The 14,858-nt window shown below is 46.2% G+C and overlaps 1 protein-coding gene across 4 annotated transcripts in view; it reads right to left on the reverse strand.

Annotated features, from left to right (window-relative positions):
- Window positions 1–14,858, reverse strand: part of MAP4K2 (mitogen-activated protein kinase kinase kinase kinase 2) — a 55,065-nt gene that overhangs the window by 3,301 nt on the left and 36,906 nt on the right. For 2 of the 4 annotated variants that reach the window (XM_087913769.1, XM_087913767.1), the window contains exons 19-31: window positions 14,587–14,702; window positions 12,468–12,509; window positions 11,235–11,319; window positions 10,254–10,333; window positions 9,104–9,164; window positions 8,850–8,973; window positions 8,259–8,317; window positions 7,012–7,115; window positions 6,710–6,881; window positions 5,660–5,728; window positions 4,330–4,416; window positions 3,051–3,121; window positions 1,652–1,707 (exon numbers count right to left, since the gene is read on the reverse strand). In XM_087913769.1, the coding sequence (XP_087769895.1) occupies window positions 1,652–1,707; window positions 3,051–3,121; window positions 4,330–4,416; window positions 5,660–5,728; window positions 6,710–6,881; window positions 7,012–7,115; window positions 8,259–8,317; window positions 8,850–8,973; window positions 9,104–9,164; window positions 10,254–10,333; window positions 11,235–11,319; window positions 12,468–12,509; window positions 14,587–14,702 (1,126 nt within the window). The remainder of the gene's footprint in view (window positions 1–1,651; window positions 1,708–3,050; window positions 3,122–4,329; window positions 4,417–5,659; window positions 5,729–6,709; window positions 6,882–7,011; window positions 7,116–8,258; window positions 8,318–8,849; window positions 8,974–9,103; window positions 9,165–10,253; window positions 10,334–11,234; window positions 11,320–12,467; window positions 12,510–14,586; window positions 14,703–14,858) is intronic. The other 2 variants (XM_087913768.1, XM_087913766.1) reach the window with 1 other exon arrangement.

Consider the following 14,858-nt stretch of genomic DNA (forward strand, 5'->3'; position numbering starts at 1 on the left):
AAGCTGTCAACTCATAAAACATTCCTAGGCCTGTTTTCGAGTTGCCATAAACAAGGGAGAATCTGAAAGAGCATTACGGGAATTTAAAACCAGAATTTACAAAATTCACAACCACCCTTATTTACAAAGATTGTAGCTGGGCTACCGGATCTTCTGCCCATGAAAATCCTTCATTGGAGAATGTGATGGATGACACCCGGCCCGTGAAGGTGCTTCATTGGAGAATCTGATTTATGATACACCCAGGAGGAAGGGGGAAAACTGGGTCACAGATGACTGTGAATTGCGTATGCCAGAGTTGGCTTCATTTAGGTTAACGCCGACAGGTTGCTCCTAATAAATCTTTTGAATTTTTTGAAGCTTGGTTCAAGGCTCATGACTTAATTAGGGCAATTGCTGGAACCTTGACAAAATCTGTGTGAATCCAGGACTGTGTTTCTTAACCTTAGCCATTTTAGCATAAGTGGACTTCAACTCCCAGAATTCCCCAGCCAACCTGCTTTAAGATGTCTGAATCCCACAATTCCCTGGCCAGAATACTTGAATATAGGTGGACTTTAACTCCACCCATAACCTCAGAACTTCAAATCTTCTCAACCATGTCAGCTTTAACATGGGTGGGCATCAACTCCCAGAATTCCCCAACCAGAATGCTTGAATATAGGTGGACTTTCACTATCACAATTCCCCAGTCAGCAGGCTTTAGGATGTCTGGCCTTTGACTCACACAATTCCCTGGACTTAAATTTAGATGAACTTTAGCAATAGCAATATCGCTTTATAGTGCTTTACAGCCCCCTCTAAGCAGTTTTACAGAGTCAGCCTCTTGCCCCCAACAAGATGCGTTCTCATTTTACCCACCTCGGAAGGACGGAAGGCTGAGTCAACTTTGAGCCTGGTGAGAATCGAACTGCCAAACTGCAGGCGGCCGGCAGTCAGCAGAAGTCGCCTGCAGTACTGCACTCTAACCACTGCGCCACTTTAACTCTCATAATTCCCCAACCAGCATGGTTTAAATTATGTGAATTTCAAGTCCTAGAATTCTCTAGCTGGCCTGATTTAAGATCCATGAATTTCAGCTCCCAGAATTCCCCAGCTAGCATGCTTTAAGATATGAAGACTTTCCCAGTCAGCAATTCTGAAGTTCATCCATGCCTTAAAAGCATATTGCTAGGGGATTCAGGGAGATAAAATCCACATTATCTTCAAATTGCTGAGGTAGAGAAAGACCGGTCCAGGAGTCATCCATCTTTCCTACGCTGTCTTCCTGATGTTGCAACAGGCTGCCAGGGAATTGGGAAAAGGCCCATGCTTAATTCATGCCAAGTTGTGACTCTCATTGGGTCAAAAAGCAGACTTCCGGAATGTCAGAGAATTACACATAGTGTGCAAAATGTTTAGAAAGTGGGACATTTCAAACTTGAAACTGCAGTATTCCACTTCGGATGGATTTTTTTCCCCATACCAAAAGGGTTTTGAAGTGGGAACAGGGATTTTGAGCTTGGAATGCTTCAGGAGGTCAACAGACTTCTTTTCTGACTTGAATAAGAAATGGTTTTCCTTCCTTGAAATGTGCAATATTTCGTGGAAATAGGGGTGTGGGGTGGGAGCAAAGATGTGCAAATTAAAGACCTCTTTATCAGCAACTCACCTGTGAGCACCCAAGACTCGGAACACCCTGGATTCGTCTGTGACCTCCTGGGTCACCTGTTGGGGAGCAAAACATTTTTTTTAATTAAATTTATACACCGCCCATTTCAGTGTCCAGCAACTCTGGGAAGCATTGTAAAATCAAATATGTAGACTGTAGGATAATGTAGTTGAAAGGGACCTTGAAGGTCTTCTAGTCCAACCCCCTGCTCGATCAGGAAATCATATACAATTGCAGACAAATAGTTGTCTCAATCTCTCCTTAAAAACCTCCAGTGTTGGAAAATTCACAACTTCTGGAGACAAGTTGTTCTACTGATTAATTGTTCTAACTATCAGTAAATTTCTCCTTAGTTCTTGGTTGCTTCCCTCCTTGTTTGCTTTTCATCCATTGTGTGATGACCATTGTGCGTAACACAAGTGTAACAAAATCCAAAACATAAATAAATGTCCTTTAATGTCTCCAACTTGGCCCCACTGTTCAATAATTCTCAGTTGGAGATAAAACGTACTCAGAAATAGTCTTCAAAAGAAAGCAATACAGTCTGAACTTAATGAGCAGATAGATGTATAAAAAAACTAAAACAAACTACAATGAAGGAAATTCCACAACGGACCAGGATAAGTAATTACCAACTTCAAGCAGATAACAAGGCACAGTCTGCTGGAAGGGCACCAACCAAGATAACTTCAGCCCAAAATCACACACTCTTTGCTTCTGGCAATGCTGTGTTGTAATTGTCTCTCTTATATACTAGTCTCCCCAGCTGCAACCAATGAGGGGGATCATGGCCACTTCCTCTCTCGTAAGCCAAATTGCTTCTTTCTCCATTCCTCCCTGAGTGTCCTAGGATGCAGAGGGGATGGGCCTCTGACTGCCCAGCCGGCCTCTGGCCTTCCCCAGCCTCCTCCACAACCTCCGGAGCCACACCTCCACTCCCTGTCGGCTGTTCCTCCTCTCCCTCAGAGTCCAACTCTACCAAGGGCATGACGCATTGCTTCTTGGCATATTGTACCAATGTTAAAATATTAAACATTAAAATAAAGAGAATAACAGACCAACAGAGTTGGAAGGAACTTTGGAAATCTTCTAGTTCAACCCTCAAACAGGAGACCCTTCTACCATTCCGGACAAATGTTAAAAAACCAACATACAAATGAGATTTTCAGCAAGCTCTCAAATTATATAATCCTTATTGATCCTTCAAGGCCCTGGAGTCTCCTTCATCACACAGAAGGCTGACTCTGAATGATTCCTGGGCCAGTCTGTTGTTGGAATTCACACAGATATATTGCCAAGAATCAGGCTATTCGCTGGAAGTACAACATGATTTGGTTGTTTCCCATTTTTACTGTACTATTATTTTAGGGCAAAAGACTTCCTTTGGGCGTTTACTCACCTCACTAGATTCCAGGCTTCGGCCTTGCATGCCATGTTTCCAGAAAGCCAAGACACTGTCTTGAAGGCACACTGTGGGGAAGCAGAGAAGAGACTTCCTTAGAGGGCGCTGTGTATGTGCTGGGAAGCTAAGCTAACTTCAGATGGGAGGCCACCAGGTATAGACCAAGCTGGGAAGTTTAAATGATCTCCATGGTGAACTGCTTCTACGCTACGGAATTGCCAAGGAAACTTAACATACCTCTAAAGCAGTGTTTCTTAACCATAGCATCTTAAAGAAGGGTGGACTTCAACTCCCAGAATTCCCCAGCCAGCAGAGAATTCTGGGAGTTGAAGTCCACCCGTCCTCAACATGCTAAGGTTGAGAAGTCACCAAGGATTGTTCTCACTTGAGAATTTGTTCTAGTAGTTGGCAGAGAAAATTAACCTAGAAAAATTCCAAGCAGGATAGTGTTTGGTTAGTGCTAGGAAAGGATACCACTAAGAAATCACATAGATGGACACCCAATTGGAAATTCCCAACCTGTCCCAGAGAAAGGCAGGAGGAAACTCGTGCCTTGTCATTTTGCCAAGAAGAAACCAAGTCATCAAGGAAAAAAAATATCACCTGAACCAGACCAGCGTGTTGATTCTGATCCACAGTGGATGTGTTTTTGTTTTGCGTTTCATTTGTGACATTGATTTTTTTTTTAAAACTAAATCAATCCAGTTCATTTTTAAAGGGTGCAAAAAAGGTTGTTTCAGCCACTCTAAAGAGGCAGCAAATCCCGCAAGGGAAGGTTTTCACAGACAGCATTTTGACTGGGAATTCCCAGATAGGAGGTGATCCTTGGTCCTCTCTAAGCTTGATCATTTTTCTTGCAGACCTTTCACGACAAAATTAGGTAACAACATCAGTGCTGCTGTCAGGGTTCTGACGGATGCTCTAATCAATTCATGAGCCTTGAGCCAAGTTTCAAAAGAAACCCAATTATTTATTAGGAGCAAAACGTTGGCACTTTTCCCAAGCGCAGTCGGTTCTGCCCTACGTAATTTACTGCCTACCTATGACCCTGTTTCCCCCGCTCCTCCCAGGGTGTGTCATAAATCACATTCTCCAACCGACATTTCACGGCCCAATTAGGTAACATCATCAGTGCTAGTAGAGCGAATCCCCACTCCCTTCTAGTACTGTTGATGTCAGCTAGTTGGGTGGCAAAACGTCTGCAAGAAAACAACCAAGCTCAAGAAAGCACCAAGGACCCCAATTTCAACCCTGAGCTGCAAATATCCTTACGTACCGATGGTTTCGATGGGGAAATTGAAAACAAGCTCGGGTGTGAACACGCCTTGCGGTGTCCCCCGCAGATTCACGACCCGGACGCAGCCTGGGGGAGAAGAGAAGAGCTTTGAAAGACGAAGAAACAACCCAAGAGTAGGAAGAGGGTGGGAAAAAAACGGAGGCCAAGAAAACCTCCTCAAAAAAACATTCATGTGACAAACGTGTGATGACCCAGGGTGGGATACAAAACAAACACAGTCACAGAAATAAAAGGGGAAGCCCCTTTTATTCCTTCACTTTGCTTCTAAGCTCCGAATATCTTTGACAGAAGACAAAAAACTCCCACACAAACAGTTACAAGAAGGAGGGAAAAAGCAACACAAACCAGGCAAGATAAGGGCTGGAGGGCATCCACAAATAACAGAGCACATACTGAGAAGGACGCCAAACTCGGAGAGGAACCATAAACTAGAGATATTTCCACGCTTTGTTTCCAGCATTCGCCTGTACGCATGTCTTTCCTCTTATTCAGTTGTCACAGCTGCAGCCCATGAAGAGGATCAAGGCCCTCTCCTCCCCAATAGACCATGTCTCTCCCTTATCCGCTACTCCCTGCATGCCCTAGGATGGAGAGGGGATGGGCCTGGATCCTCCTCTGACTGCTCAGCCGGCCTCTGCCCTTCCCCAGCCTCCTCCACAACCTCCGGAGCCCACACTCCCACTCCCTGTCGGCTGTTCCTCCTCTCCCTCGGAGTCAGTCTCCACCAGGGGCATGACAAAACGATCGAGGGACCTAGGTATGTCTACTCTATTGAAGAGAAGAATCGGGGGCGGGGGGGGCATGATAACTGTCACCCAACATTTGAGGGGCTGTCCCAGAGAAGATGAGGGGGCTGACTTATTCTCTAAAGCAGAGGTCTGCAAACTTGGCAACTTTAAGACTTGTGGACTTCAACTCCCAGAATTCCTCAGCCAGTTGAAGTCCACCCCTCTTAAAGCCTGCTGGCTGAGGAATTCTGGGAGTTGAAGTCCACAAGTCTTAAAGTTGCCAAGTTCGGGGACCTGTGCTCTAAAGCACCAGAGGGCAAGACAAGAAATAACTGGTGGAACCTCATTAAAAGGAGATCCACCCTAGAATTAAGGAGGAATTTCCTGACACAACAATTAATCCGTGGTATGGCTTGACTCCAGAAGTTGTGGGTGTTCCACCACTGGAAGTTTTCAAAAATAAATTGGACCCCCCCTTGGACTGGGATGGAATATGGTCTCCCGCCTTGAGTAGAGGGCTGGACTAGAAGACCTCTGAAGTCCCCTTGCACCCTAGGATTGTAGGTTCTAAAAGAACTTACGTTCAAAACAAACGAGGACAGTATCTCGGTCCATCTGAGTGACGTGGCTGGCCAGGACAAGAGGACGTTCTGCAGGAGGAGAGAAGCCAGTGCTGAGAAACAAACCTTTGGAAGCACAAAGGCTGGTTGGTGCTTCAGTTGCTTTCTAGGCGAATCAGTGGGAATTATGGGAGTTGAAGTCCACACGTTGGGAGGGTGGTGATCTTCAAGGTGAGGATCGAACTCCTGGCAGAGGGCAGAGTTAGCCTGCAATACTATATTCTAACCACTGAGAGGGAGGGAGGGAGGGAGGGAAGGAAGGAGATAGATGAGGGAGGAAGGAAGGAAGGAAGGAAGGAAGGAAGGAAGGAAGGAGGAGGGAGGGAAGGAAGGAAGGGAGGGAGGAAGGAGGGAGGAAGAGAAGGAAGGAGATAGATGAAGGAAGGAAAGAAGGAAGGAAGGAAGGAAGGAAGGAAGGAAGGAGGGAGGGAGGAGGGAAGGAAGAAGATAGAAGAGGGAGGAAGGAAGGAAGGAAGGAAGGAAGGAAGGAGGAGGACGGGAAGGAAGGAGATAGAAGAGGGAAGGAAAGAAGGAAGGAAGGAGGGAGGGAGGGAAGGAAGGAGATAGATGAGGGAAGGAAAGAAGGAAGGATGGAAGGAAGGAAGGAGGGAGGGAGGGAGGGAAGGAAGGAGATAGATGAGGGAAGGAAAGAAGGAAGGACGGAAGGAAGGAAAATAGCAATAGCCCTTAGATTTATATGCCGCTTCACAGTGCCTTTCCAGCCCTCTCTAAGCGGTTTCCAGAGTCAGCCTCTTGCCCCCCAACAATCTGGGTCCTCATTTTACCAACCTCGGAAGGACGGAGGGCTGAATCAACCTTGAGCCAGTCAGGATCGAACTGCCTGGCAGCTGGCAGTCAGCAGAAGTAGCCTGCAGTACTGCATTCTAACCACTGCGCCACCACTGCGCCTCTTAAAACTTCAGCGTTAAAAGGCAGGAAACAGATTCTTTCAACTGGGTTCTCCACAGTCCCCTTTTCTGACCCCCCCTCCCCCCAAATAGCTGCTCTTACTGGAAGGGCTGGAGGTGGTGTGGCCAGTGCTGAGCGAGAGGACGCTGAAATGCAGCTCGGCCCCCGGCTGATCGCTGCCGGTGACACCGAAGCACACTTGCGGGTATTCCTCCGTCTCCACGACCAGCAGCTCAAACAGGGAAAGGGGGTCGGGTAGCAGCACAGGGACGTGCTGGCAAGAGAAAATACAACACAACACAACACAACAAAATAAAACAGAGAAAACATTGCCAGCAGAACCTCGCTGGGATCTAGAAGCCCAAATTGGAGAGGTTCCTGATTGTTGGCAGCTGCTCACGTACCTTCAGTAGCATAAATTTCTGCAAAGGTTCGTACCACTGTAGGAGGGCCAGGCTGGAGGGCAGTGCGGCACACAGAAAGGTGTTTCCTGAGTAAGGATTTCGGACTGAAATGGGGGTGGGGGGAGAGAGACAAAAACAGACAATGGGATTAGCCACCAACTGTTGGTCTCCACTTTTGCTGCTAGATAGGTGGACTTCATCTCCCAGAATTCTGCCTGGTGAATACTGGGAGATGGTCCTTCCTTCCTTCCTTCCTTCCTTCCTTCCTTCCTTCCTTCCTCCTTCCTTCCTTCCCTGTTCCTTCCATTCCCTCCCACTTTTCCTTCCTTCCTTCCTTCCTTCCTCCTCCCTTTTCCTTTCTTCCTTCCTTCCTCCTTCCTCCCTACCTGTCTCCTTTCTCTTTCTTCCTCCCTTCCCCTCCCCTTTTTCCCTTCCTTCCTTCCTTTCCCTCCCCTTTTTCTCCCACCCTCCCCTTTTCCTTTCTTCCTTCCTCCTTTCTTTTTCCTTCTTTCTCTCTCATCTTCCTTGCTCCTCCTTCTTTTTTCTTCTTCCCTCTCTCCTTCCTTCCTTCTTTCCTCCTCCCTCCTCATTTCCTTCCGTCTTTCCTTCCTTCCTTCCTTCCTTCCTTCCTTCCTTCCTTCCTTCCTTCCTTTCCTTCCCTTCCTTTTAGAAAATGCCCCTTCATCACAAAGGGACTAAAAAACCCACAGAGCTAAGAACTTTGTGAGCATTCTGCAGACCTTAGTATTAAAAAATTAAAGAACTGCTGGATTCCAATCCTTGCAGCTGCAGAAGAAATATCTGCATTACTATTATTTTTTACATACAAAAATACCCCATACCATGGGCTTGTTCTCAAAGACAAATAGGGGTCAAGACCTCAAGAGTTTTGAATGAAAAGGGAAACTTAAACAGGCACTAAAGAACCTGCCATATTCCAAGTCACGGTTTGGTCCCCACCATGATGCAGGGTTTTCTAACCTTGGCAACCTTAAGACCTGTGGACTTCAACTCCCAGAATTCCTCAGCCAGCCATCTTAGCTGGGGGAATTCTGGGAGTCGTAGTTCACACTTCTGACAGGTCACCATCCCAGAATTCTCAGCCAGGGCCATGCTGGATGGGGAATTCTGGGAGTTGCTCAGCACCACTCTGAAAGCGGGGGAAAGTTACGGTAAGAATTCAGAGGCGAATTCAAGAAAGATGGAAAATCTGCTGGTAAGGAAGAGAGGGTAGTAGCCACACTCACCAATTTGACACTTAAGGCACCCTTTGGTATCTGCTATCTTGGCTGACAGAGCAAACTTCCTGCCACAAAAGGAAAATGGTTTAAAATACATACCGATATATATATATATATATATTTGCAAGGTCATCTCTTTAGAAAATTAGCAGACGTCCTTCCTTGAGCCTCGGAAGGGCGAAAAGGGCCTCTCTGGGCTCCGGAGGCTCTTTGGAAGCTGGAAACGGGCCCATTTCCGGCTTTCCCGAACTTCCAAGGGGCCCGTTTTTCACCCTCCCGCTGCACTTTCCTGCATCCCAAACGGGCCATGTGGTGACTCCTGGGAGGGGCGGGGCGGGGTGGGCGGGGCCAGGCAGGAGTGGGATTTTGGGGTTCTCCAAACTGCACAGAATCTTAGGCGGGAGGCTCTGCCGAACGCCTGCCAACGCCCAGTCGCCCACCCTTGGTTCTTGGTGCCCGAAAGGTTGGGGGCCGATGCCCTGGGCAGCATCTCTTCTTCCCCTCTCTCCCAAGGCCATTCCCGCAGTCCCGCTCCCCTCATGCCGTTAACTCTTCCTTAGGGACCTCTGGCCCTTCCTCCCCCTCACCTCTCCCCACCTGGGGATGATCCTCTCCGTCAGTCGGTTGGTGGCAATGGAAAGAGGGACCGGTCGCTTTTGAAGCTGACGGCGCTGCTCGAAGAGGCCCAAGAGGTTGTGTGAAGAGATCTGGGGAGACTTTCCTGAAAGGCGAGGAGAAGGAATGAGCCTGGGAGGGAAGGGAGGGACCCCTCTCCCCCTTTTTAGCTCCTTCAACCCAGCCAGACGCAAAAAATTATTTCCCAGGCCCAGGTGTGTTCCCCGGAGACTCACCTGCCAAAGTCAGAAGGGTGTTGTTGATACAGTAGAGCCAAGAGCATCGGTGAGGAAGGAGCTGGTGGGAGAAACAAGGGGGAAGAAGAGAAGAAAGGGAGAGAAGCAGAGGAAGAGAGAAAGGGTCCATCAATCTTGGTAAGCTCCGAGTAGGGAAATGTACGGTCAGGGCCCTGCCTGGAGGCATCAAAAGGGACAGCCAGATTGGTCTAGTAGTTAAGGCACCAGGCTACCAACTAGGCAATGGTGAGTTGTAGTTCTGTCTCAGGCACGAAAGTTGGCTGGCTGAGTTTGGAACAATCATCAGGAGATGGGTGAGTGCTAGTCCTGCCTTAGATAGGAAAGCCTACTGGGTGTACTTTGGACCAATCGCCAGGAGACTGTGAGTTCTAGTCCTGCCTTAGGCATGAAAGATGGCTAGGTGACTTTGGACCAGTCACAAGAAGTTGAGTTCTAGTCTTGCCTCATTCAGTAAAGCTGGCTGGCTGACTGTGGACCAATCACCAGGAAACGGTGAGTTCTAGTTTTACCTTAGGCACTATAGATGGCTGGGTGACTGTGGACCAATCACCAGGAGACTGTGAGTTCTAGTCCTGCCTTAGGCATGAAAGATGGCTGGGTGACTTTGGACCAGTCACAAGAAGTTGAGTTCTAGTCTTGACTCATTCAGTAAAGCTGGCTGGGTGACTGTGGACCAATCACCAGGAGAATGTGAGTTGTAGTCCTGCCTTAGGCATGAAAGATGGCTGGGTGACTTTGGCCCAATCACCAGGAGATGGTGAGTTCTAGTTCCACCTTAAGCATGAAAGCAGTTGGATGACTTTTGGCTAGTGCCTCTCTCTCTCCCAGCCCAACCCACCTCACAGGGTTGTTGTTATAGGGATAAAAAAAGGAATGTTAAGTATACTCGACACCTTGAATGGCTGATAAAAATAATGAAGGTGGGATCTAAATAACTAAATAATTTAAAAATACTTCAAGCAACTTGCTAAATTACAGAGTCGGGAATACAAGCCCATTCACTGCAGTTTAAGCAGAGAGCAGAGGGACTGGCCTGCTACAGGGTGGCTTAATCATGGCTTGTAGTGGTCAAACAAGCAAAGGACCCCTCCTCCGATTCTTTCCTCATGCTTCTCTGCAGAGGACTCACCTTCTCCATTGTGTCTTCGTGGAGCTCATGAAGATTCAAGGTGTATATACCTTCCTCTGCTCCCACGACCAGATATAGATCTGCAAACCGGAAAAGGAAGTTTACAAGCCATAGTTGGCAATGTTGAAAGAGAACATGGTGGATTAGGAATGGAGAGATCCTACTTCGAGTTTTCTCTTGACCATAAATTCCTACCTGGTCCAACCTACCTTGCAGGGTTGGCATTGTGGGGGAAAAATTATACCGGTGTTTTTCAACCTTGGCAACTTTTAAGACATGTGGACTACAATTCCCAGAATTCCCTAGCCAGCATACTGCAGGGGATTTCTGGGAACGGAAGTCCCTACCTCATAAAGAATGCTGTCTGGGGGATTTGGGGAATTGAAGTCCATCTGTTTTAAAATATTCTGGGAATTAAAATCCACCCATTTAAAAATATTCTGCCTGGGAATTTCTGGGAGTTAAAGTCCACTGCTCTTAATTTCAAACTCATAAAATATTTCTATGGTCTTTTTAGAGTTGCCAACAGAAAGGGAGGGGGGGGGAAGGGGTTTTGAAAGAACCGTATGGCAGCTTGGAAATCGAAAGTGCATTCCATACGTAGTTTTTCAAAGATAGTAACTAAGTGACTGAAGTTTCTGCTGCAGCAAATATCTAACTGGAGAGCATGATTGATGACTCTTGGCTATGGATGTGTCCCATTGGAGAATATGAATTACGATACATCCAGGGGATGGGGTGGGGGGAAAACCAGGGTCAAGGGTGACAATGAATGATGTGCCTCAGAGCCGCCTGCACCCAGGCAGTGCCGGACATGTTAACTCCCAATAAATCTTCTTTTAAGTTTTGGAAATGTGGCTCAAAGCTCATGATTTACTTGCAAGTAACTGACGGAATCCTGACAGGTTGAGAAACGCTGCTATGTATACCACCTTCTGATGGAATACAAATTGAAGAAATCAACCAGAAATAAATCCCTACCTCGTGTTTCTGGATGGATCCACGTTGTAGTGGAGTTAATCTTCAGCGGGCAGCCATTGAAAACTTTGGAAAAACAAGCTCCCATCTGAGAAAAGAGGAAATGGAATATTTGGACATTGGGGTGTGTTTGTTTAAGCAGGAAATGCCTTGGATGTATTCCTCCATTGTCAACTGTTCTGCAGTGCTTTTTAATCTCCCTTTTATATTTCGGATCAAATCTTTCGTTTAGTCCAGAGGTGGGGAACTGCGGCTTTTTTTTCTATGACTTATGGACTTCAACTCCCAGCCAGGCTGGCTGATGAATTCTGGGATTTGAAGTCCACAGATCATAGAATAGTTTCCCACCCCCGTTTTAGTCATAGGCAGATCTGAGACTTTTCTAACCCCTCTAAGTGAGCAAAACTACCACATTTTCACACTTTGCCCCACCACTAAATTTTGCAAAGCCACCCACTTGCATTGTCTCCAAGCAGAAGTTCATTTGAGCTTTCTTTCCCATTGTACGATGTTCATCATGTACCACACACACTCAAAAACCCCTGAAATACATACCACTGGCCTTAAATAACGTAGTCCAGCTGCTATCTGCCTTTTCCTTGCAAAATTTAAATGGGTGAAAAAGCTGGCGGATTGTGGTTCCGTGATTCAGGAATTTGTTTGGAAAGTACCAACAAAATTGGCTTGCATTAAAATGTCTATGGAGAACCTCAGTCTTCCAGGTCCTGATTATCCCAACGGTGCTTTTTTTTCCCAACTGGACTTTCTTTTTCTTTGAAGATGTTTCGCTTCTCATTCCAGAAGCTTCTTCAGCTCTGACTGGATGGCGGGGAACGGAAGGATTTACACTCCTTTGCAGACAGCTGGTCATTTGCGTTCTTTTTAGAGAGTCGTTGAGGCCACTTGGAGGTTTAGCTGTGTCTTCGGATAAATGGGTCTTTCCACACCCGTTCACACCACTCAAGTGACCCTGAGAACATAGATAAACCTCCAAGTGGCCTCAACGACCCTCTAAAAGGACGCAAATGACCAGCTGCCTGCAAGGAGCATAAATCCTTCCATTCCCCACCATCCAGTCAGAGCTGAAGAAGCTTCTGGGATGAGAAGCGAAACGTCTTCAAAGATAAAACAGGAAGTCCACTTGCCTTTTGGAAAAAGCACCTTTGGGATTTGCATTAAAATGTTAAATTCCAGGTTTTGGGGGGCTTGGGTAGGGAAGAAGGAAATGCAACTTACATGAACTTTGGGTGTAGGGGGCAATCCGCGGCACAGCAACCTCTGGAAAGGTGAGGGAGAGAGGAGGGGGGGAGCATTAAAGAAACATTATTTAAAAGTTCCCAATGTTTTCCTTTTTTCAATAAAAGAAACGAAGGCACGGTCTCTAACCCCATTCTTCATTCAATCGCAGAATTAGTCTTCCTGCTTTGGTGGGAGAAGACCAGGAATTTGACCAGGGTCATTTCACAGAATCAAAAATAAAAAATAAAAAAAATAAAATCCTAGGCTTGGAAGGGAAACTTAGAGGTCCAACCTCATGCTCAGCGCTGGATTCTCGACAGCATTCCAGAAACATGACCGTCCGGTCTCTGTCGGAAAACCTCCTGCGAAGGAAGACCTCACCACTATGAGCTCATTCAACCTGCGATTTCTTTCCAAAAATCTAACCAGAATCTCCTTCCTTGCAATTTTATCCAGATAATTCTGGCCCCGTGTTCTGGGGCCACCAAAGAGAAGCCCATGTTCTCTTCATGTAGTCCTCTACTTACAACCATTCTGTCGACTCATAAAATATTTCTATGGTCTTTATAGAGTTGCCAACAGAAAGGGTGGGGGGAGCAGTGTGGCAGCTTGCAAACCGAAACTGCATTCCTTAAATGTTTTCAAAGATAGTAACTAGGTGACCGAAGTTTCTGCCAGGCGAAATTCTAACTGGAGAACATGATTGATGATTCTTGGCTATGGAGGTGTCCCATTGGAGAATATGAATTAGGATACACCCAGGGGGAGAGGGAAAACCAGGGTCAAGGGTGACAATGAATTATATGTCTCAGAGTCGGCTCCACCTAGGCAGTGCCGGACATGTTAACTCCCAATAAATCCTTTTGAAGTTTTGGAAGTTTGGCTCAAGACTCGGGATTTAAATGGGGGTAACTGCCAGAGCCCTGGCACATTCGTTTAGTGATTGTTCAAAGTCACGACGGCACTGAAATAAAAAAGTGACTTAATGACCATTTTTCATGCTTACGACTGTTGCACATTCCCTTGGTCACAAAAGTCAGCCACTTGGTAACCAGCTCATATTTTTGACTGTTGCAGTGCCCCGGGGCCATTTGATCCCCTTTTGCAACCCAAAATACCCCAGCCGGCCTTGTTGACGTCCATGGGTCTTACAGTTACCAAGATTAGATACCCCTGGGATTCTATCTTGGGATAGAATCTGTATCTGGCTGTATCTGTATGAATATTTCCCCCCCTCGAGTCTCCCTCTCCCTCTCCCTCTCTCTCGATAATACTATCAAAAAATATTGTCCCATTTACTAATATAATATAATACATAACTTAATAATTCTAATAATACTATGATAGTTCCCATACAGTACAATTCCCATTCTTTGTGTTTAGTTCATTTTTATTTTTAGTACTTATAACAATTATAGTTATATACCATCTCTGTTTCTGATAAGATCGTTCACCATTTTTCTTCCTCTAACTTCTACCCTTTTGTTTGTAACCACTCGCAAAATCTATTCCAACCCCGAGTCTCTCACGATTGCTCCTTTTAACTTGGTTTTACTCTGGTTTTTAACTTGGTCTTATCTATAACTTTTATATCACTTTGTGCTTTCATTGGATACCACCCAGAGTGTGATGTACAGTACTGAAAATTGGACAAATAAATAAAACAAAATTCCATCCATTCCGGAGGAATTGAATACAGAATAGTAAGAGTTGGAGGAAGGGATCTTAGAGGTCTTCTAGTCCAACCCTGCTCCAGCAGGAGACCCTGTACCATTTCAGACAAAATATTGTCCAATCTCTTCTTAAAAACCTCCAGTGATGGAGCAGCACCCACAACTTCTGGTGGCAAGCTGTTCCACAGGTTAATTGTTCTATTAGGAAATTTCTCCTTTGTTCTACGCTGCTTCTCTCCTTGATTAGCTTCCATCCATTGTTTCTTGTCCTGCCTTCTGGTGCTTTGGAAACTAAGTTGACCCCCTCTTTCTTCGTGGCAGCCCCTCAAATATTGGAACACTGGTATCATGTCACCCTTGGTCCTTCTTTTCATTAGACTAGCCATACCCAATTTCTCCAACCGCCAAACCGAGTTTGAACAATCTTGATTTAGCACGCTTACGGTGGCTTCCTCCTTCTTCTTCATGGTGGCCCATTCAGTGGAAAGGAGGCAGTCTGCAGGTTTGGGAGAATCCGTCACAGGAGCATCTGACGTCTCACCGAAGGCCGTGTTGCCTGTTGTCGAAAGAGAAATATCAAAATCACTGGCAGGAAAGCAGTTTGGATTCTCTTCCACAAGCTTCTTCCACCCATTATTTCTGGTCCTGCCCTGTGGTGCTTTGGAGAATAAGCCAATCCCCTTTTCTCTGTGACAGCCCCTCAAGTCTAGAGAGA

Source organism: Pseudonaja textilis, chromosome 16 (genome assembly GCF_049901715.1).
Source record: "Pseudonaja textilis isolate UNSWEBS1 chromosome 16, rPseTex1.2, whole genome shotgun sequence".
Taxonomy (NCBI): Eukaryota; Metazoa; Chordata; class Lepidosauria; order Squamata; family Elapidae; genus Pseudonaja; species Pseudonaja textilis.